The sequence below is a fragment of the Amphiprion ocellaris genome, chromosome 24, assembly GCF_022539595.1.
Source record: "Amphiprion ocellaris isolate individual 3 ecotype Okinawa chromosome 24, ASM2253959v1, whole genome shotgun sequence".
In the NCBI taxonomy this organism is placed as follows: Eukaryota; Metazoa; Chordata; class Actinopteri; family Pomacentridae; genus Amphiprion; species Amphiprion ocellaris.
Window position 1 is genome coordinate 19,547,355 of NC_072789.1, and position 22,646 is coordinate 19,570,000.

The 22,646-nt window shown below is 40.8% G+C and overlaps 1 protein-coding gene across 3 annotated transcripts in view; it reads right to left on the reverse strand.

Annotated features, from left to right (window-relative positions):
• The window catches only part of LOC111586500 (protein FAM184A-like), a 58,800-nt gene that overhangs the window by 30,440 nt on the left and 5,714 nt on the right, over nucleotides 1-22,646 (reverse strand). For 2 of the 3 annotated variants that reach the window (XM_055008393.1, XM_055008395.1), the window contains exons 2-10: nucleotides 19,875-19,952; nucleotides 18,598-18,732; nucleotides 18,299-18,397; nucleotides 13,132-13,338; nucleotides 12,644-12,817; nucleotides 10,657-10,818; nucleotides 9,327-9,462; nucleotides 6,752-6,933; nucleotides 6,482-6,667 (exon numbers count right to left, since the gene is read on the reverse strand). In XM_055008393.1, coding sequence (XP_054864368.1) covers nucleotides 6,482-6,667; nucleotides 6,752-6,933; nucleotides 9,327-9,462; nucleotides 10,657-10,818; nucleotides 12,644-12,817; nucleotides 13,132-13,338; nucleotides 18,299-18,397; nucleotides 18,598-18,732; nucleotides 19,875-19,952 — 1,359 coding nt within the window. The remainder of the gene's footprint in view (nucleotides 1-6,481; nucleotides 6,668-6,751; nucleotides 6,934-9,326; nucleotides 9,463-10,656; nucleotides 10,819-12,643; nucleotides 12,818-13,131; nucleotides 13,339-18,298; nucleotides 18,398-18,597; nucleotides 18,733-19,874; nucleotides 19,953-22,646) is intronic. The other variant, XM_055008394.1, reaches the window with a different exon arrangement.

Consider the following 22,646-nt stretch of genomic DNA (forward strand, 5'->3'; position numbering starts at 1 on the left):
TCTAAATCCTATTTTGTGGCGTAATGTGGAATCGCAGCGACATGTGAGTCGTCATCAACACTTAAAAGAACGTCTCGTCAAACCCACCGGCTTCTACAATCCTTCAAACCGGAGCGTCAAATCCTCTCGAGGCCACTCTGAGAGAATCTCCTTCTATTTGTCTGCCGTTCATCCCCCGATATCTGTGCTGCTGCTGCTGCTTTGTGATGCACAAAAACCCACGGAGCTGTTTGTGTTGCAGCAGAATCCTCAGAGGAAGGTTCCTGGTCACACCGAGTTCACTCTTTCTTTACTCATATTATTCAGTTTACTGCAGCTTTTCTCTTTATGTCTGTTTAAAAAAAATACCAGATTTAAAACCAGTCCAAAACCAGTTTAGAACCAGTGTGAAGACGGTCGAAGACGAATCTTAAACCAAGTCAAAAAGATGTTTATTATCAGTCCAAAATCACGTCTAAAACTAGCCTAAGAGCTGAAAAACCAAGTAAAACCTGTTCAAAAACAATAAAAAATAAAGCAGAACCAGTTTTTAAAACCAGCCTACAACCAGTTTTAAAGCCGGTTTTAAAAAACACTCTAAAACTAGTCCAGTACCAGTCTAAAACTAGTCTAGTACCAGTCTAAAACCAGTTTAAAGCCAGTCTAGTATCAGTCTAAAACCAGTTTTTAAACCAGCCTAATACCAGTTTTAAAATCAGTCTAAAATCAGTTTAAAACCGGTATACATTAAAGCAAAATCACTTATTTTAAAAAATCATCAAAAATACACCATATATAATCACCAGATTTTGTAAAAAAGAAAAAAATCTGCATTTTTTGCAGCGGCTGTGAAGCCATCAGTGACTCAGCTGTGACCAACAACCATGTTACAAAAATTCAGAAATTTGTCGGCTGAACTCAACCTTTTGTTTTGATGATTTCTGTCACTTTAACTGTTTCAAACTGCAGAAAATTAAAAAAAAAAATCCTCCTTGGTGGCTGTGGTGTTTCCACAAAGGTGCAGGACTTCATGTTGCAGTGAAGGAAAAATATTAGAGGAGCAAAAAAAAATAAAATAAAATAAAGGAGTTGGAAAGAGCTTGAAGCTGGGAGGATTATATAATTCTACCAGTGTGTTCATTACACAACCTCAGGACGATCTGGGCAGCAAAACATCGTGATTCATGGAGAATATTATAACCATTGTTAGGTTGTAACATCCATTTCTGTTTGTTTGTTATTAATATCTGCAGCGTCGTGACTTCTACTGGACAAATAACAGGTCGTTGTGTGATTTACAGAGAATCCGTGAGAAGCTCCACCTTCCCTTTAACACACGACGTGAACGAACTCTAAAGCAACACGCCTCGTTTCATGTCGTCCACACGGGAACCGACCGCTAATCCACATCCTCCTTCTTTAATCCAGTCACAGGAGAAGCACCTGCCGTCAACAAAGACCGGACAGAACCAGGAAAACACAACGAGAAACATGAAACCAGGGTGAATAACGGAGTAAAAGGCTGTAAAATCTGGATTCAGATTCACTTAAAAGCTGAATCTGGATCTTTACACATAAATGAAGCTGATTAAATCTGATTAAATCTGATTAAAGGTGGGGTACGCAATACTTTCTGGCCTATTTTTCAATTTAGATTTACATTTTTAGGACAAATTTTTTCCACTTTTGTTTCTATTTTTCTGACATATTGTATTTATATTTTTAGGTCATATTTTTCCACTTATATTTATATTTTTAGGACATATTTTTCTACTCATGTTTGTATTTTTAGGTCATATTTTTCTAGTCATGTTTAGATTTTTCTTACATATTACAGTTATATTTTTAGGACATTTTTTTAAATTTATATTTATATTTTTCTTACTTATTATATTTATATTTTTGAGACATTTTTCTGACATATTGTGTGTATATTTTAATGTCATATTTTTCTATTCATGTCTATAAGTTTTTGACATATTATATTTATATTTTTAGAACATATTTTCTATTTCTATTTGTATTTTTCTTACTTATTATATTTATATTTTGAGACATATTTTTCTGACATATTGAGTGTATATTTTAACGTCATATTTTTCTACTTTCTTTTTGGAACATATTTTTCAACATATCTTTCTGTATTTTGTATTGTTACATTTTTGAGACCTTGACTGGAAATTACTGTAAAAGAAGCTGTTTCCCTTGTAGGATCATTTAAATATTTCTGATTCAGATTCTGAACTTCGACGGCATGTTTCCACAGCAGTCGGCTGCAGGGAGATTAGAAACACAAATGATAATTCTGCTGAATTATGAATTAATACAGAACCAGCCATTTGTAGAATCAGTCGTTTTACTGCCTCCAAGCTCGTTCATATCCTGCTGACGGACGTAAAAGTTTCAAAGATGCCTCAGATTGAATCCATTGTTTTAAAAATGACCAGCTGGCTCTTTTTCTTTCGTCTCGCCCTGCTTCCCTTTTTCCATTTGGCCCTGAATAAAAACAGACACTAATCTGAACGTGATGAGGCACGGTGCAGTTTTGGATTACGTAATATTTCCTTTTTCATCAGCTCAGTCGGTCTTTCAGGGAATCTATAAACACCCGCCCACATGCTCGGCTCGGAGGCAGGATTTAATGTCAATGAGAATCAACCAATTAGCAGCCGGCTTCAAAAGGCACTGGAAGTCTGAGCTCATGACGGGCAAAAAAGAAAGAAAAAAGAGGAGAAATGTTATGAAAGAGCAGAAATATGGAAAGAGACGGAGCGAGGACATCGAGTCCAAAATTATTTCAAACTGAAGAAGGGTGTAAATCATTTCAGAGGCAGAAAATAAGCTGTAATTTAACACAATGAGACAGCCCAGCGCCTGGAACAATCATTAACCGCCTTTTATTGCTTTTTAACACTGAACCGTGGTCAATTTAATTTGTTTTGTTGATAAGATTTTTTAAAAAAAAAGATTCTCTCATGTCAAAGTGAAAAAAGTCAGAAGATCACTACAAGAAAATGTCCAAGTTACTGAATATCTCTTAGAGTCCAGTTAAATCCATCATTAAGACATGGAAGGAATACAGAGCAAAAAAATTCATAAAGAGACTAGTGAGGGAGGCCACCAAGACACCCATGACTCCTCTGAAGGAGTTACAAGCTGGGAGAGACTGTTCATATAGCGACTGTTCTTGTCCAGTCAAAGCTTTATGGCAGAGTGAAAGAAGCATGGTGGTGGCAGCATCATGATGTGAAGCACGGTGGAGGCAGCATCATGATGTGAAGCATGGTGGTGGCAGCATCATGATGTGAAGCATGGTGGTGGCAGCATCATGATGTGAAGCATGGTGGTGGCAGCATCATGATGTGAAGCATGGTGGTGGCAGCATCATGATGTGAAGCATGGTGGTGGCAGCATCATGATGTGAAGCATGGTGGTGGCAGCATCATGATGTGAAGCATGGTGGTGGCAGCATCATGATGTGAAGCACGGTGGAGGCAGCATCATGATGTGAAGCATGGTGGTGGCAGCATCATGATGTGAAGCATGGTGGTGGCAGCATCATGATGTGAAGCATGGTGGTGGCAGCATCATGGTGTGAAGCATGGTGGTGGCAGCATCATGATGTGAAGCATGGTGGTGGCAGCATCATGATGTGAAGCATGGTGGTGGCAGCATCATGTGAAGCACGGTGGTGGCAGCATCATGATGTGAAGCATGGTGGTGGCAGCATCATGATGTGAAGCATGGTGGTGGCAGCATCATGTTGATGTGAAACATGGTGGTGGCAGCATCATGATGTGAAGCATGGTGGTGGCAGCATCATGATGTGAAGCATGGTGGTGGCAGCATCATGTTGATGTGAAACATGGTGGTGGCAGCATCATGATGTGAAGCACGGTGGTGGCAGCATCATGATGTGAAGCATGGTGGTGGCAGCATCATGATGTGAAGCATGGTGGTGGCAGCATCATGTGAAGCATGGTGGTGGCAGCATCATGTGAAGCACGGTGGTGGCAGCATCATGATGTGAAGCATGGTGGTGGCAGCATCATGATGTGAAGCATGGTGGTGGCAGCATCATGTTGATGTGAAACATGGTGGTGGCAGCATCATGATGTGAAGCATGGTGGTGGCAGCATCATGATGTGAAGCACGGTGGTGGCAGCATCATGTTGATGTGAAACATGGTGGTGGCAGCATCATGATGTGAAGCACGGTGGTGGCAGCATCATGATGTGAAGCACGGTGGTGGCAGCATCATGGTGTGAAGCATGGTGGTGGCATCATGATGTGAAGCATGGTGGTGGCAGCATCATGATGTGAAGCTGCCATCACCTCATTAATTAATTGACCAAAAAAAGCCTTTGCTCCATCACTGTTAGCAGGTTTGACAGACATCTTACATTTAAAAAAACACCAAAATTACACAATTTATTAGAGCCAGAAACTGTAAAAATAGAAATAAATGTAGATTTTTTAGCTTTTAGAAGTGCTTTAATTTAATCCTGTGTGACACACAGTTAAAAAAATTAAAAAATTAACCAAACCTGAGTTTAAAATCATTATAATTCATTAAAATCTATTTATTCTACATGCTAAAAATCTGTCAAGAGCAAACCATTAGCAATAACCAGGAAAAGAAAAATAATATTACTTAAATTGTCTTCTATATGACCTTATTTACAAAGCATTCCCTCGAACCACATACTGTCAAATACAATAAAAAACCGAAGGTCTGTGCATTTAGTTAACCTCAAGTATCAGAATAAACAGAGTGAAGTCCTCCTCACTGCTCTAATGTAATCCTGTTGTGGTAAATGGATCAGGATAAATTAATTGAACCTGTGTAATTTGATCAGTTGCTGCTGTTTTGTTGCCACCGAGCACATTTGTATTCCCTCCATGTTAGAACTCAGAAACAGATGACAGAATGAAAGACGGCAGCAGAGAGCCGAGTGTTTCCACGTCTTAATGTTGACCTAATTAAATGCTGCTCATTTCTTAGAGATACACGTTTCTTTAGGGCCGTTCGCTGCGAGGAGGAAATTTAATTGCGAACGTTTCCGTGCAGAGATACAGAAACCCTGAGAGCAACACTCAGCCGGGCATGTAGTAATTACTGCTTCCACCCCAAAAACTGCACTTGTGGCTTCGGTGTTTTAACGCTCCGTAAAGATCAAGACATCCATTAAAAGATTTATTAATAATCATCACCAGCGATATCCAAAACAGATTTTCATGGTCCGTGTTAAATTGTGTTTACAAATCTGAGAATAGCGCAAGAGAGAGTATCGTGCTGATTTGCAGTGACACTGACACAGTTGTAGGTTCTTCTCCAGTCAAAGAAAAAATAGCTTATATTAAATCTGGACTAGAGTTCGCCAGAAAGCAAGTGTGAGACTCTGAAGTCTACTGGAAGAAACAAGAAAGGAGCTTTTTGACCATCAGAATAGAGACTGTGGTTGGTAGACATCAAACACTGAACATCAACACAAACACACCATGTCCACTGTGAAGCACGGTGGTGGCATCATCATGTTGATGTGAAGCACGGTGGTGGCATCATGATGTGAAGCACGATGGTGGCAGCATCATGTGAAGCATGGTGGTGGCAGCATCATGATGTGAAGCACGGTGGTGGCAGCATCATGTGAAGCACGGTGGTGGCAGCATCATGATGTGAAGCATGGTGGTGGCAGCATCATGATGTGAAGCATGGTGGTGGCAGCATCATGTGAAGCACGGTGGTGGCAGCATCATGTGAAGCACGGTGGTGGCAGCATCATGTGAAGCACGGTGGTGGCAGCATCGTGTGAAGCACGGTGGTGGCAGCATCGTGTGAAGCACGATGGTGGCAGCATCATGATATGAAGCATGGTGGCAGCATCATGATGTGAAGCACGGTGGTGGCAGCATCATGATGTGAAGCATGGTGGTGGCAGCATCATATGAAGCACGGTGGTGGCAGCATCATGGTGTGAAGCATGGTGGTGGCAGCATCATGATGTGAAGCATGGTGGTGGCAGCATCATGATTAAAGCATGGTGGTGGCAGCATCATGATGTGAAGCACGGTGGTGGCAGCATCATGTGAAGCACGGTGGTGGCAGCATCATGATGTGAAGCATGGTGGTGGCAGCATCATGATGTGAAGCATGGTGGTGGCAGCATCATGATGTGAAGCATGGTGGTGGCAGCATCATGATGTGAAGCATGGTGGTGGCAGCATCATGTGAAGCATGGTGGTGGCAGCATCATGATGTGAAGCATGGTGGTGGCAGCATCATGATGTGAAACAGTGTTTGTATGTATAAATCTTTCATCCTTATTCTAGTTTTTTCAGTCCTGAATAATTCCTTTTGATGATAAAATGTTCCTTGTTTCAGAACTGGTTTAAAATCACTAAAATGACTCCTTTTATCACAACCAAAGACCGTGAAACTAAAAGAACAACCTGACGCTAAACTTTCTGATGGCCTCTGAACTACTCATCTGAAACTCACCGTCATCAGCAGCTTCTTCTCGTCCTCCTTCTCCTGCTGGGCCTCCTCCCTCAGGGCCCGGTGCTTCTCCTCCAGCTCCTCCAGTGCTCGGACCTGGGCCTCCCTGAAGCGGTGCGTCTCCTCCTCGTAGTGGGCCCTCAGCCTGGACAGCTCCTTCTCATAGCCCTGGTGCTCCTCACGCAGAGACTGAGGAGAAACAGAGCAGCTCCATGGTATTCACAGATCGTTTGTCTTCTCCAGATGGACTTAGAGGAGGAGTTCTGAAGGTACCTGCTCCAGCTTCACCACCTGCTGCTTGTGCTGCTCGTTGGCGGCCTGGCTCTGGTTCAGCAGCGCCTCCCTCTCCTCCTCCAGCCGGCCGATCTTCTCCTTCAGCCGGCTCTGCTCCTGGTCCAGGTTCCTGATGGTGGCCTCGTGGGCCATCTGGGTGGCCTGCAGGGAGCCGATCTGACCTGGAAACAGCCAAAAACAAACGTCAGGAGAGACTCCTCGGTCTGAGATCTGACCACAGCGACACCTCAAACAGCTAGAACAGAGAAGAGAGAATGAAGAAATGAATTATGTGCAGAATTACACTCAGAATGACAGAAAAGGATTTATAAAAAGCAGAAAAAGGCACTAAAGAAAACACCAAAATGTCACAGAAAGACACCAAAATTACAAAAAAGACACAAATTACACAAAAAAGATGCAAAATGAAGCTGAAAAAAATGCAAAAAAACATAAAAATGACACAAAAATGCTAACATCCCCTGCCACCACCGCACTTCACATGATGCTGCCACCACCATGCTTCACATCTTGATAACTGTCACACAGGATTAGCTTGGGGAACTTCTAAAGCTAAAATATGACATTTTTTCAGTTTTTACAGAGTCTGCCCTTGATAAAAACATTTTTTTTTTCAGTGTATCATCTTCTGAACCTGCTGGTGCGTTTTAGGCTAAAAATGATGGAGCTGTGTAGAGTATTTTTCAGTTTTATTGCTTTAGCTGGAGCTTTTTGTTCATCTCTCTAAAAGCATCAGCTGCTTGTAAAGCTGGTAAACAACAAACAAGAGAAAACAGAGTGGAGCTTTTCCGACTGAAATCAAGAGAGCAGATGTTCCGAAAAGAGAAAGAAGTCAAAGGAGAGTTTACACAACACATTTCCGGCTTTTGAACAGATTAGAAAACGTTTAATCCAGAGATTTCAAACAGAATAAAATGTATTTACAAACAGTGGCTCCGATTCTGACTATCGATGTGGAGCAGATTTATAGATTTATAGTCATGTTGTTGTAAAATGCAAACTGTGGTTTGTAACGTTAGAAAACTTGCTCTGGAGATAATGAAGCAAACTCAACTGGACTCATAAATTTGCAAGTGACAGTCGATTATGAAACATGATGTTGCTATCAGCTGTGATTTGCATGCTCATACATTTTTTGTTGCCCTTTGGGATGTTGTAGAGAAAGTTAATTAGACCCAAACGGTTTGATTTTGGTTCAATTTTAAATGAGACCTGCAGAATAAAATCATTTTCAGCTTAGATTTGGTTAAATGTCCCGGTAGAAAAGCAAAGCATACTTGATTCCTTCAAAGACTGTAGGAAATTAGATGATATTTTTTACATTTTTACAGCATCTGGCGTCTTTTTAGCAGCATTAGCTTGTAGAACATTGATTTGCAGTTAAAAATGTCTCCCTTTTAACCAGTGCAGCCGTATTTTCTGTGATCTGCAGACTGATTTAGATGTTTAAACACATCTAGAGACTCACAAAATATACAGGACAAGCAGTATGGTTAGGAGGATGGTAAAATAACACAAAAATGACATGAAAAGACACAAAAATTACAGAAGGATGCTTTAATAACACAAAAAACACATGAAAAGACAAAAAAATCACAAAAAGAAGCTAAAACAACACAAGAACTACACAAAAAGACAAATAAAACTAAAATGACACAAAAAGATACAAAAATGACACAAAAGGAAGCTAAACTAACACAAAAATAACACGAATAGACACAAAAATGACAATAGGATGTTAAAATACACACCTGAAACACATGAAAAGACAAAAATCACACAAAAATGCAAGAAAAGACAAAAATTTCTCAAAAGAAGCTATAATAACACAAAAACCACACAAAAAGACAAAAATAACACAAAAATGACACAAAAAGACAAAAATTACACAAAAGGAAGTTAATTTAACACAAAAATGACATGAAAAGAATACGAAATGATACAAAAATGACAAAAGGATACTTAAAAAGAACAAAAATGACACAAAAAGATGCAAAAAGAGAAGAAAAAATGACACAAAAGGAAGCTACAACAACACAAAAATGATACAAAAAGACACAAAAGGATGCTAAAATAACAAAATAATACAAAAAGACAAAAAAATGACACAAAAGGATGCTTAAATAACAAAAACAACACAAAAATGGCACAAAAGGATGACAAAATAACACAAAATGACAAGAAAAGACACAAAAACTACATAAAAGAATGCTTAAATAACAAGTGACACAAAAGGATGCTAAATTAACGCAAAAATCACATAAGAAGACAAAAACAACACAACAGGATGCTAAACTAACACAAAAATGACACAAAAAGACACAAAATGAAGCTAAAATAACACAAAACTGACACAAAAAGACAAAAAAGGACACAAAAAGACAAAAAGATGACACAAAAAGACACAAAAGACAAAGAAAGAAGACTGAGTGAGTTCTTCCTGTTCGTCCTGCAGGTGTGAACAGTTGTTTGTGTGATAAACTGGTGGATGAAGCCCACATCTGCTGAAATGTTTTAACATTTAACATCGGGGACCACAGACAGAAAGACTTACTGGCTTTGTGGAGGATTTCCGTGGCCTGCTGCTGGACTCGCTCCCTGCTGCCCTCCAGTTCGTACTCGGTGTCCTTCAGCTGCATCACCCAGATCTCCCCGTCCTGGATGGCCTCCTCCAGCTGCTTGTGCAGGTTCTGCAGCGGCACAAAGACAACGCATGTCCACCTGCAGCACGGCCATGTTTCAGCAGCGCAGGGACGCGCTCTGACGCCCGCAGCGCCATCGCAGCGCCATCGCAGCGCCATCGCAGCGCCATCGCAGCAGCATCGCAGCGCCATCGCAGCGCCATCGCAGCAGCATCGCAGCAGCATCGCAGCGCCATCGCAGCAGCATCGCAGCGCCATCGCAGCGCCATCGCAGCAGCATCGCAGCGCCATCGCAGCACCATCACAGCGCCATCGCAGCAGCATCGCAGCGCCATCGCAGCACCATCACAGCGCCATCGCTGCATCGCAGCAGCATCGCAGCGCCATCGCAGCAGCATCGCAGCAGCATCGCAGCGCCATCGCAGCGCCATCGCAGCGCCATCGCAGCGCCATCGCAGCACCATCGCAGCACACTACATTTCACCTCACCACTCAGATCCTGAAAACACTTCCCACCCCGAGGCTTCTGCTGCTGCTCGTTGTTTTCAGCAGCAATTTTTCATTCAATTAGACCCACTTTCTGCTCAGACACAACCACTCCAAAGCCGTTTCACTGGGAGAGAGGAACGGAGCACCCAAAAAATGACACAAAAATGGTACAAAACGATGCCTAAATAACACAGAATGACACAAAAGGATGTTTAAATGACACAAAAACATACAAAATTACACAAAAATAACAAATAGACACAAAAATGGTGCAAGACGATGCAAAAATAACCAAAGAAAAACCACAGAAAGACAAAAAGACACAAAAGGATGCTAAAATAAAAATGGCACAGAAAGACACAAAGATGACACAAAAAGATGCTTAAATAATAAAAACCACACAAAATGATACTAAAATAATCCAAAAATGATATAAAAAGACACAAAAGGAAGCTAAAATAACAAAAATGGCACAGAAAGACACAAAAATGACACTAAAAGAAACAAAATGGTACAAAATGATGCTTAAATAACACAAAAATGACACAAAACGATAAAACTGAGACAAATGGCTGCTTAAATAACAACATTTCACCAGTCAGAGATCCTTAAACTCTTCTTCCACCCCAGTTCTTTCCCTTCTCTGTGTTTTCACTCCATTTATTGGACTTCCTGCTCAGACTGAACCCCTCCGGAGACGTTTTTCTACCAGAGGACTGATCATTCCTCTCTAATTGTCGCTCTGTTACACACCTTGATGGTTCCCTCGGCGTTGGCCAGCGACGTCTGCAGCCGGTTGGTCTTGTCCCGGTTCTCCCTGGCCTCCTCCTGGGCCTTCTGGAGCTCACTCCTCAGCTTGGACAGGGAACGCTGCAGAGCTGCTTCCTGGGCCTGGAATTCTTTACGGAGCTCCACCTGGACAGCAGCAGAGTGGCGTTACTCAGCACATCACACAGCATCGCTACCATTCCCCACCATTTCTAGACCAACAGTGGACCAAAAGGCTGCTTGTACTGTAAAAGCTGCTGCTCACAGAGAGGAAATTAGCATTGTTTTAATATATTCTGCATATGCAACCTTCTGAACACCTAAACTCTCTGGCCATGGTTCAAACGTGTGTTAAATCATAGCAAACATTATTCAGTAGCATTCAAAGAGCTTCACATTTTGACTGAAAAAATACAAAGAGCACAAAAAATGACTTAAAACGGACAAATGCACACGGAATCATTCAAGAATATTTGTTAAAATAATAAAAGACTATGAAAAACTAACACAAAAATGACACAAAAGGATGCTTAAATAACACAAAAGACACAAAAATGACACAAAAGGATGCTTAAATAACACAAAAAGACACAAAAATGACACAAAAGGATGCTTAAATAACAAAAGTGACACAAAAGACACAAACATGACAGAAGGACGCTCTAATAAAACAAAATGACGCAAAAAGATGCTTAAATAATACAAAAAGGTCCGAAAAGATACAAAAGTGACACAAAAATGACACAAAAGTGACACAAAATGATGCTACAGTAACACAAAAATGACACCAAAAGGGTTCTTTAAGCACAAAAGTAACACAAAAATGACACAAATGGATGCTTAAATAACAAAAATGATACAAAAAGACACAAAAAGACACAGCAATGATACAAAAAGATACTTCACAACAAAAAACACACAAAAGGAAACAAAATGATGCTTAAATAATACAAAATTGAAACAAAATGACACAAAAAAGATGCTACAATAACACAAAAATGACACGAAAGGGTTCTTTAATAAAAAAAACAGAAAAATCACAGAAATGACACAAAAGGATACTTAAATAACACAAAATGACACAAAAGTGACACAAAAGGATGCTAAAGTAACACAAAAATGACACCAAAAGGGTTCTTTAAGAACAAAAGTAACACAAAAATGACACAAATGGATGCTTAAATAACAAAAATGATACAAAAAGACACAGCAAGGATACAAAAAGATACTTCAGTAACAAAAACACACAAAAAGAAACAAAATGATGCTTAAATAATACAAAATTGAAACAAAATGTCACAAAAAAGATGCTACAATAACACAAAAATGACACGAAAGGGTTCTTTAATTAAAAAAATAACAGAAAAATCACAGAAATGACACAAAAGGATACTTAAATAACACAAAATGACACAAAAGTGACACAAAAGGATGCTAAAGTAACACAAAAATGACATAAAAATGACACAAAAGGACACTTACATGACACAAAAATGACACAAAGGGGTTCTTTAATAACAAGAAAATCACAAAAATGATACAAACAGATGTTAAAATAACATAAAATGACATGAAAAGACAGCAAGGATACAAAAAGATACTTCAGTAACAAAAAACACACAAAATTGAAACAAAACGACACAAAAAGATGCTAAAAAACAAAAAATGACACAAAAATGACACAATAGGTGCTTAAACAAGACATAAATAACAAAAATTACACAAAGACACAAAAGGATGCTTAAAGAACAAAAACTACACAAAAATGACACAAAATGATACTTAAACAACACAAACAGGACACAAGATGACACAAAAGCGTTCTTAAATAACAAAAATGACACAAAAAGGCACAGAAGTGACACAAAAGGGTGCTAAAATAACACAAAAAAGACAAAAAAAGATGCTTAAACAACACAAAGTGACACAAAAAAGCGACAACGGTGGGCCTAAACAATGTGTGCTCATTGACCTCGGTCCTCTTCCAGGCCAGCAGGTTCTCCGTGGTCAGCTGGTGGGTTCTCCTCATGGCCTCCAGCTCCCTCTCGTAGTACTCCTGGGCTTTCCCCAGCTTGGCCTCGTACTCCTCCACCAGGCGGACCTTATCTTTGCTCAGCTCCTCCACCCTCTCCATCAGCGCCTCCACCTGGACAGACACACCAGCAGGAAGTCTCTGTTACACCTGGAACACCTGGAGAGAAGCCGCCTGCCTCGGGTACATCACGCCCATTTATTATGTCTCTTTTAAAGGCTCCTCTTTAGTAGATTTATTATAGCGGACAGGAAATCGTTGAGAGGAAAGAAAAAATGGTAAGAAAACAAGGGGATGACATGCAACAAAGGTTACTACTGCCAACTGCACCAACAGCAAGTACCCACAGTAACCTGCTGTAGAACCTCCCACTAGAAGCCAATCATTAGCTCCTCCAACACACATCTACCCTCATCTCTGTGGCCCACCTCTTGTCTATGAAGCTCGGCCAGCTTCTCCTGGTCTTCCGTGGAGGAGGCGCTTTGGTTCTGCTGGTTGTTGAGGAGTTCCTCCACCTCCTGGCGGTGGGTGGCCCTCAGCTCCTCCAGCGCCCGCCGCTTATCGGCCTCAAACTGGGCTTGAGCCTGGCTGAACGACCGCAGCTTCTCCTCAAAATCCCGACGCATCTCCTCCACCTAGTGAGACCACGAGACATGTTCTAGTCCGCTGGGCTCGTTTGAGATGTCAGCACCAAGCCGGTCGCCGACGCTCAAGATGTTTAGGTCTGTACGCTAGCGGTCCTGATGAAAGCCTGCAGCATCTCTACGCCTCTAGCTGTGCAGACGGCAGCATCCGAAGCCCTTTGCAGACGTCTGAAGGAACATTTCTGCTAAAGTGACGCCGTTCAGTCGTTTGGTTTGTCGCAGTTTCGTTCGGAAAAAAGCACCACAGTACCGGGGATCTGCGGCATGAGCGCGATATTTATAATTCACGCAAAATTAGACAATACAAGTAACATCAGGACGTTAATAATTAATCATTAATTGAGTAAATAATTTAACAAATGAATGTTGGAGAACAACAAAAACGAGACAAAAAGTCACATAAATGACACAAAAAGATGCTAAAATAACACAAAAAGGTGCTAAAATAACAAAAAAATGACAAAGGGATTCTTGAACAAGAAAAATTATGCAAAAATGACACAAAAGGATGCTAAAATAACAAAAATTACACAAAAAGAGACAAAAATAATGCAAAAGGATTCTTTAATAACTTGAATAATAAATGACACAAACATGACAGACACAAAAATGACAAAAGGATGCTAAAAAAACAGAAAAATGATGCAAAAATAACACAAAAGGATGCTAAAATAACACAAAAAGACAAAAAAGACACAAAAATGACACAAGAAGATGCTAAAATAATGCAAAATAAAAAAATGATAAAAATGATAGAAGGATGCTGAACTGACACAAAAAGAAAAACTGACACAAAAGGATGCTGAAATAACAAAAATGGCACAAAAATAGGCAAAAATGACACATAATGACACAAAAATGACACAGAAGGATGCTAAAATAACAAAAAAGACAAAAAAAGACACAAAAATGACACAAAAAGACAAAAAATTACACAAAAGGATGCCGAAATAACACAAACAAAAAGACAAAAAATTACACAAAAATGACACGAAAGGATGCTAAACAACACAAAAAGACACAAAAATGACACAAACGGATGCCTAATAACAGAAAATGACACACGTTAATTTAACAAATGAATGTTGTAGATCAGCTGTAGTACCTGGTTGTTCCACCAGGTGGAGCCTCTTATTGTTTATTACTGTAGAGACCAGAGGAGGCGTCACTTGGAAAACCAGCAGTTCACTAGCAGAAAGAATTGTGGGAGTTTAGCTAGCAATGGGCACCATGACAAAGACTTCTGTTACGATTAATGGATACCGTCTGGTGTTTAAGACCTGTGGCAGTAAGGCTGCACCACAAAAATGTTTAAAACTTGCATTCCTAATAGATTAGCTATTGTTAGAATTGAATAAATTCATAGCACAGCAGTCCTCGGTTTGCGACATCCCCGACGTACAGCGTTTTGTCATTACATCGGAACTGGTTACATGGAACTAGTTGGCGAGCAGAGTGGACAAATATGTTGGAAGTGGTGCTGTAAGACAGCCTTCATTCACCAGTTTATTTTTTATTTCTACTGTACCATGTTTTTCTGTCCTAGATTATGATTTGACCCCTGTGGTATACACAGGGGACGCGTAGGAGAGTGTGCGTTCTGATTTACAGCGAAAATCGACTTACATCGCGCCGTAGGAACAGAATTCCGATGTAAGTCGAGGACCTCATGTATATTAACCAAAAAGGTAGAAGATGGTCATGCATGTCAGAAAATTTGTTGTAGTTAAGCCGTAGTACCTGGTTGTTCCACCAGGTGGAGCCTCTTCCTGTTTAATGCTGTACCAGATGACCAGAGGAGGCGTCACTCAGACTGCCAGCAGAGAGCATTCTGGGAGTTTAGCTAGCAAGGGGCACCATGACAAAGGCTTCTGTGACTCTTAACGCCCACGGACCAGCTGAACTTTTGATAATCTGATTTGAAAAGCTGATAATCAACGCCACAGGAGTATTTATGTCAAGTACCAGCTGGAGAATTTACTAAGTTATTTATTAATTATTGATCGATATGGTTTCCGATCATGGGTTAAGAAATCTCTTCAAAATTTGCATTTCTACATGTACGATAATGTAATAAGACAAGCAAAATCTAAACTAAGAGCAGGTATCAAACAAATAAGAGTATGGTTTATTTACTATTTCATGAACACTGAACTTCAATCAATTTCACCCCGATCAATCCTGTCTCCATGTCGGGGATAATTTCTCACTGTCGCTAATTAATCAAGTTACTGCTGTTGTTCTGGGCATGACTGTCTGCTTTAGAGACACTTAATGAACTCAAAGGAAACAGTTCCGAACAGCTGGAAGCAACAAACTAAACGGTGACTGTATGTGACAGCTTATCTGTCAATTGTGAAATAAATACACTGACCCTGACTAATCCTGTCAGGATGATTAATAATAACTAATTAAAGCTGCAAGCAGCACTGAAACGGTCCTTGCATCCGTGCTGGTCAGCAAGCCCAAGCATGGTGGTGCTGCGACTGAGAGTGTACTTCAGCCTATGGCCTTGCGATCCATCAAAAGCGTCCATCAGGTGGCGCTATCACTGTGAATGTATATCAGCCCATGGATGTGATGAGGGCGAGACTCTGATCAAACATGTAAAGTTTGAGGCAGATTGGAGCATGTACAGGCCAGTAATACAGTATTTCCTGTTTCATGGCGAAATGTCGAAATTCTGCTGCCCGCCACTCCCACGCCATCAGAATTCTGCGGAGCATTTTGATAACTTTTGATCACCCATGACTGGTGTACATCCTGGCCAAATTTCCGCTCTGTCGGGGTCACCTTGTTTGAGTTTATAGCTTTTGAAAATGTGCAAAAATTGGTCAAAATCATCGAAAATATGACACACAATTCAAAATTGCTGACTTCCTGTTGTATTTCAGGTATGGTTGTCAATTACATTTTTGTGCGTCTTGACAAATTCCATATGTCTACCAAATTTCATAGCTGTAGGTGGCGCTCTTAAGCTATTTAAAAGGAAATGTGAAAAAAGCCTCGTCTTAATTCAGTCACACAACTCAAAGTACCGTTGCTTGTGTTTGCTCATCCATTAAGTGCAGTTTAGATGTGGGTCGTGTTGAAATTACGAAGATGCTAGTAGTTCCGACCCGTTAACGTTAACGGCTAGACTTGAGATGTTCAGCTGCCGTCAGATTAGCAGAAAGTGTCTGAAAGGGGCTCAGGTTTTCCGTTACGTCAAAACATCCAAGACAGTTGGATAAAATATAGAAAAATGCAACATGTGATGTGATGTCATGAGCAGGTCTCGGCCGACGCCAACACAAATCCAAAAAGTGACGAGGAGCTGAGCAGATTCAGCCGCCATCACCTCTAAATACAATCCAGATGTTTCTTTACGCCCGCCGTCGTCACACAAACATCTGTGACATACGTGACAGTATGACATGAGTCATGACATGGCATGATATGTGTAATAATATTAGACTGGTATTTGTTTGTTTACATTCTATATATTTTTAAACTTCTGTATTATATGTTTATTGGATTAATGTGCAACACTGAAAAGATGCTCCACAAATAAAACATCTTGAGATCAGAGTAGAAGAAGAAAACAACATTTAGTTTTGATAAATTGATTTTGTTCACTTGTGCTTAACTAACTAGCATTTTAGTTTCCTAATTTATTCCTGTTTAGATTTATTTATCAGGTTCTAAAAGTGTAAAGGCACCAAAACCTCCTCACACTCTACCGAGTAGTCCTGGGCCAATAAAAGTTTTTTACCCCCTTCATAATTTTTCCCTTTTTAAATGCTTTTCAACAATGAATTATCAGAAAACAGATTTCTACGAAGACATGTTAATTAATTTAAAAATAAAACCTAAAATAAGTGATTGTATTCACCTCCTTCAAGTCAGTATTTAGTAGATGAACCTTTGGCTGCAGTTTCAGCAAACAAGCTAACATCCCCGCATTATGATGCTGCCACCACCGTGCTTCACACTATGATGATGCCACCACCATGCTTCAAATCATGATGCTGCCACCACAGTGTTTCACACCATGATGCTACCACCACCATGCTTCAAATCATGATGCTGCCACCACCATGCTTCACATCATGATGCTACCACCACCATGCTTCACATCATGATGCTACCACCACCGTGCTTCACATCATGATGCTGCCACCACCGTGCTTCACATCATGATGCTGCCACCACCGTGCTTCACATCATGATGCTGCCACCACCGTGCTTCACATCATGATGCTGCCACCACCATGCTTCACATCATGATGCTACCACCACCATGCTTCACACCATGATGATGCCACCACCGTGCTTCACACCATGATGCTGCCACCACCATGCTTCACATCATGATGCTGCCACCACCATGCTTCTCATCATGATGCTGCCACCACCATGCTTCACATCATGATGCTGCCACCACCATGCTTCAAATCATGATGCTGCCACCACAGTGTTTCACACCATGATGCTCCATGAGTCATAGGTGTCTTGGTGGCCTCCTCCTTCACTCATCTCTTTCTTGTAACTCCTTCAGAGGAGTCATAGGTGTCTTGGTGGCCTCTATTTCTAGTCTTTGTTGTAAGAACCAGGACTGTGGCGAAGGCGCAACTACTAAATACCGACTTGAAGGAGGTGAATACTTTTATACTTGTGATTAACTAACTTCTAAACCAGTTTTCACTTAGATGTGGAAGAGTGTTAAAAACCAACACTAGCGGGAAAACAGCATGTGTGCAATAACTGACGATATCTGGGCATTATGTAGTGTTCTCAGTGTGTATGTTTAGGTGTAATAATGAATGTTAACTGTAGTTTTAATCCTCTTGTCTGCTGCTAATATAACAATCTGACCTGTATAATTTAAACGGGACACAACTGTAGTTGTGCATGCACAGTATAACCCAGCTTCTATTGGTCGGTGAGTTATTGCTGTGCAACGCCTCACCTCTCGGCTCATAGAAACCACCCTCTGTGTGTGCTGGGCCTCGGTGCAGAGCTGCGAATCCTCCATCCTCTGCCGGTACATCTCGAACTCCGCTAAAGCCTGACACAAGACATCACAACATCTACATTACAATAACACAAACGAGGAGCATTATGCGAAGACCGGCCTACTGGCAGCTCGGTTTTTAAAGGCTGCTTCTGAACGGTGCCACAGTGTGATGTGGACGTTCGATAGAATGAGGAGAAAATGTCAATGTGCTGTATTTCATGCGTGTGCAGAGCCCAGCAGCAGAGGATGACCTGTCTCTTCATGTGCTCGTGGAGCTCGACGGATTCCTCCAGACTGGCCAGCCGCCGCCTCAGGTCCGCCTCGTCCGCCATTTTGCTCTTGTACTGCATGATCTTGTCTCTGGTTTCCGTCACGATGTGTTGGACCTGAGCGAGAGCAGAAAAACCAGCCAGCATCGTAAACACAAATACTGAATGGCAGAACGTAGAGAATCCAAACAGAGTGGGTGGAAGTGAAAACTAAAGGGAAAAACGTGAAAATAAACACTGCTGCCTCCAAGAAACGTTGGCAGCAGAGAGAGATTTCAATTTAACACTTGAGTGCGATGCTAATTTAACTGACATCTTGGACCATAAAACACTGAAGCTCCTCTCTGAAAGAAGCAGAAATGAAATGAGGCAGTTTTCTAAAGGATCGGAAAAACCTTAATTAGGGTTGAGTGTCACAGATATTTTACTTTAAGGAAACTACAACAGCAACATCCTGCCTTTACATAAATGCTTGGAATACTAATCTAACAGAGATAAGATACAACAAAATCTGAGTCTCATCCACATCGGTGTTGAAAAAAAAGACATGCAACTGTCAAAAAAAGTAGATAAATAAAAAAATAAACATTATGAACACATCAAAATATCTAAATGCAATTACCAAAAAGACAAGGCTATATATAATATAGAAATATTATAGAGATAATAACAAAATATAACATCATGATGCTGCCACCACCATGCTTCACATCATGATGCCACCACCATGCTTCACATCATGATGCCACCACCATGCTTCACATCAAGATGCCACCACCATGCTTCACATCATGATGCCACCACCATGCTTCACATCATGATGCTACCACCATGCTTCACATCAAGATGCCACCACCATGCTTCACATCAAGATGCCACCACCATGCTTCACATCATGATGCCACCACCATGCTTCACATCATGATGCTGCCACCACCATGCTTCACATCATGATGCCACCACCATGCTTCACATCAAGATGCCACCACCATGCTTCACATCATGATGCCACCACCATGCTTCACATCATGATGCTACCACCATGCTTCACATCAAGATGCCACCACCATGCTTCACATCATGATGCCACCACCATGCTTCACATCATGATGCCACCACCATGCTTCATCATGATGCTACCACCAGCATAATGGAATCTCCAGTATGACTGAAATAACATTGTTGTTTTGGACAGTAACTTGAACTCCACAGTATTCGTCTGCTCATGATTACAGGTGTTTGGTGATTTGTGTCCGTACCTCGTCCTCGTGAGCTTCTTTCAGAGACTCGATTTCTTCTTCATGCTCGTCGTTCTTGGTGTTGAGAGCATAAATTACCTGGAGACGGGAAGAGAATTAACTGTTTCAATAGCGGATCAATAGTTCTGTATTAAAGAATGAAGCTCAGCTCCACACTGAGAGCACCACAAAATCAATAGCAATAACATCAGGAGAGGAGAGAAATCTGTTTGCACCCTGATTAAAGACAGTCTGACCCATACTGACAGGTTACTAATAAATGCTAAAGTACACCCGCATAGTTTTTATGAACAGTTTCTGTCCAAAGAAAACTAAAGGAAACTGCAGTCTGGATTTTGATGGACCGATTAACTGACTGACTGAATTTCCTCATTTATTCCAAGAAATTTTTAAAAAGCTCTTACTCACAGCAGAATATATAATTAAAATAATTATACAAGTATGAAAAATGTGGAATTAACTCACAACATATAACAAAGCACAACACAGAAAGAAAAACACCAAGCAACATAAAAACATCCATTATATGTACTGAAGTTTAACAATTAAATTTTTTTCTAGTCTGTCAAAAAGGGTCTTTCCATTAAAAATCCATCAGTGTCTTGTGATTTTTACTTTATATCTCTGTAAACGTGTTTTAACCTCTGATAAGTTCACAGTAAAGCCCAGTACTGGCAGTGGCCAAAGAACATCTTGCCAGTCATCCTTCCTCCCTCTAGCAGGAATGTAAGTGGGTTTTAAGAGTGCTGGAGGTAAATCATATGCAGGAGCTTTAAAAAAAGCTTAAGCTGCAACAAATTGAAGCCCCAGTGAGCAGCTAATACTCAGTCATGGTCAGCTGAATCACTGCTGGCTTCAGAGTGAGCGGTTCCACATTAACTTCCTCTTACAGGTGAGGCGAAAATGTTGCATGTAATGGATGCGATATTACACGCTAATTATCCTCGGGGAGGCGTAACCACACAAGCATTTAATAATAACTTACGGACATTAAGGCACCACGTGGACCAACACCGCTGGATGTTTTATTCCAGCTCCACCACAGGAAAAGAGCTACAATCGCTGTAATACAATCTGTACCTGAACCCACTTATTCAGTGTAAACAGTAACATGTCCTCACAGCATGCTGATATCCAACTGTCCTCGAAAGCAACATACTGGAACTGGAATTTTTGATTTCTGTGCAGGTTTAATCTGTCAGAAAGAAGACTGTTGTAGAAAAACACTAACTGTCACATGCTTGAGGCGTCTCTGCAGGCAGCTGTTTCATGATGGAAGAAGAGCTGCAGTGATCAATCACTAACATGTCAACTATTAAATTAATCGACAACCAGTTTGAGTCATTTTTAAAGAACAAAGAATGAAAATTCTCTCATTTCATCTACTTCAATGTGAATATTTCCTCTTCTGTGACAACTTTGTTTGGAAAGAATGAATCCAGTGATTTTGTCTGGGAATCTGCATAGAAAGTAAAACTAAATCATTCAAAAACAGCTGAAAAACTTTTTATTTTGATCGCTTTCACTTCCATGTCATGCTACGTTCCTGCTAATGTACAAATCTCAGCATCAATATTCCCTGCAGGCAAAATACACCAAAAATGGAACCAAAAATGCCTCACTGGCTGAACATTTGCTAATCGTTAGACACTACAGTGTTCCCTAAACGCATCACATGTGGAGGCTACATTAGCTGCTAGCTTGGCAGCTGTACACGGAGAAGCTTCTAGTCTCCACTCTGTTATTGCAGCAGCTCAGACAAGTACGAGACCAAAAATGACTTTAAAAATTGTTAAATAAGGCACTTTAATGTCTGAGTGAAGACCCATAAACGTCTCATGCGGATGCTACATTAGCTGCTAGCTAGGCGGCTGTACACGGAGAAGCCTCTAGTCTCCACTCTGTTATTGCAGCAGTTCTGACACCTTAGAGACCAAAAATTACTCCAAAAACAGCAAAATAACGCGTTCTAATGTCAGATTTATGTTGAAACCAAGTGAGTTTATCTACATTTGCTGCTTTCTATGAACGGCATCACTGTCATAGTCGATCGTGTTTATTTATTCACGATTAGCATTCCGTTAAATCTGCAGCCGTACGACTGACTTTTTGAAGCAAATCTTCTTTTTCAGGGTTTCTCTGCAGCTCTTCAGTCATTTTCTGAGCATATTTAGAATAAAGAGCCTCCTCTGTCAGAGTTAATGAAGACTACGAGGGTTTTTCTGTTTTGCGTCCAGCAGCTGAACAGCTGGTATCCTGATGACTTTGACTTCATTTGTCTCAACGGCTGATGAGATAAACTGCAGAATCAAACCAAAAGTGGATTCCAGCATCCTTTATGCCTGTAATCTGGAGATGTTTCTGCTCCTCTTCTTCTCTACCTGGATGTCGAGCAGCGAGTTTCTCCTCCGGCTCGATTCCCAGCAGTCGGGCAGCGATGGAAACGTTGCTTCAATTATACATGATTATTTTAATGATGCTGCTGCTTTCATCTCCCTCCCTCCCTCTCCCAGGCCTCTCTCGCTTTCATCCTTTTATCTCTCCTCCTTTTGTCTCTTCATCTCCCAGGAACGAAGACACCTCGCATCACTGTTAGTGTCCATAAATAATCCCTCACAGCGCTGATGAAACTCCACAATAACAAACCTGCACGGTCACTTAACCGACTGGAAACGATGAAATAAACAAGTCAGCAAGTGTCTGGTCATTAGTCATTTGTTCATTCTGACATTGTGACCAGAAACTCTTTTTAAATCAGCAAAATAATAGATA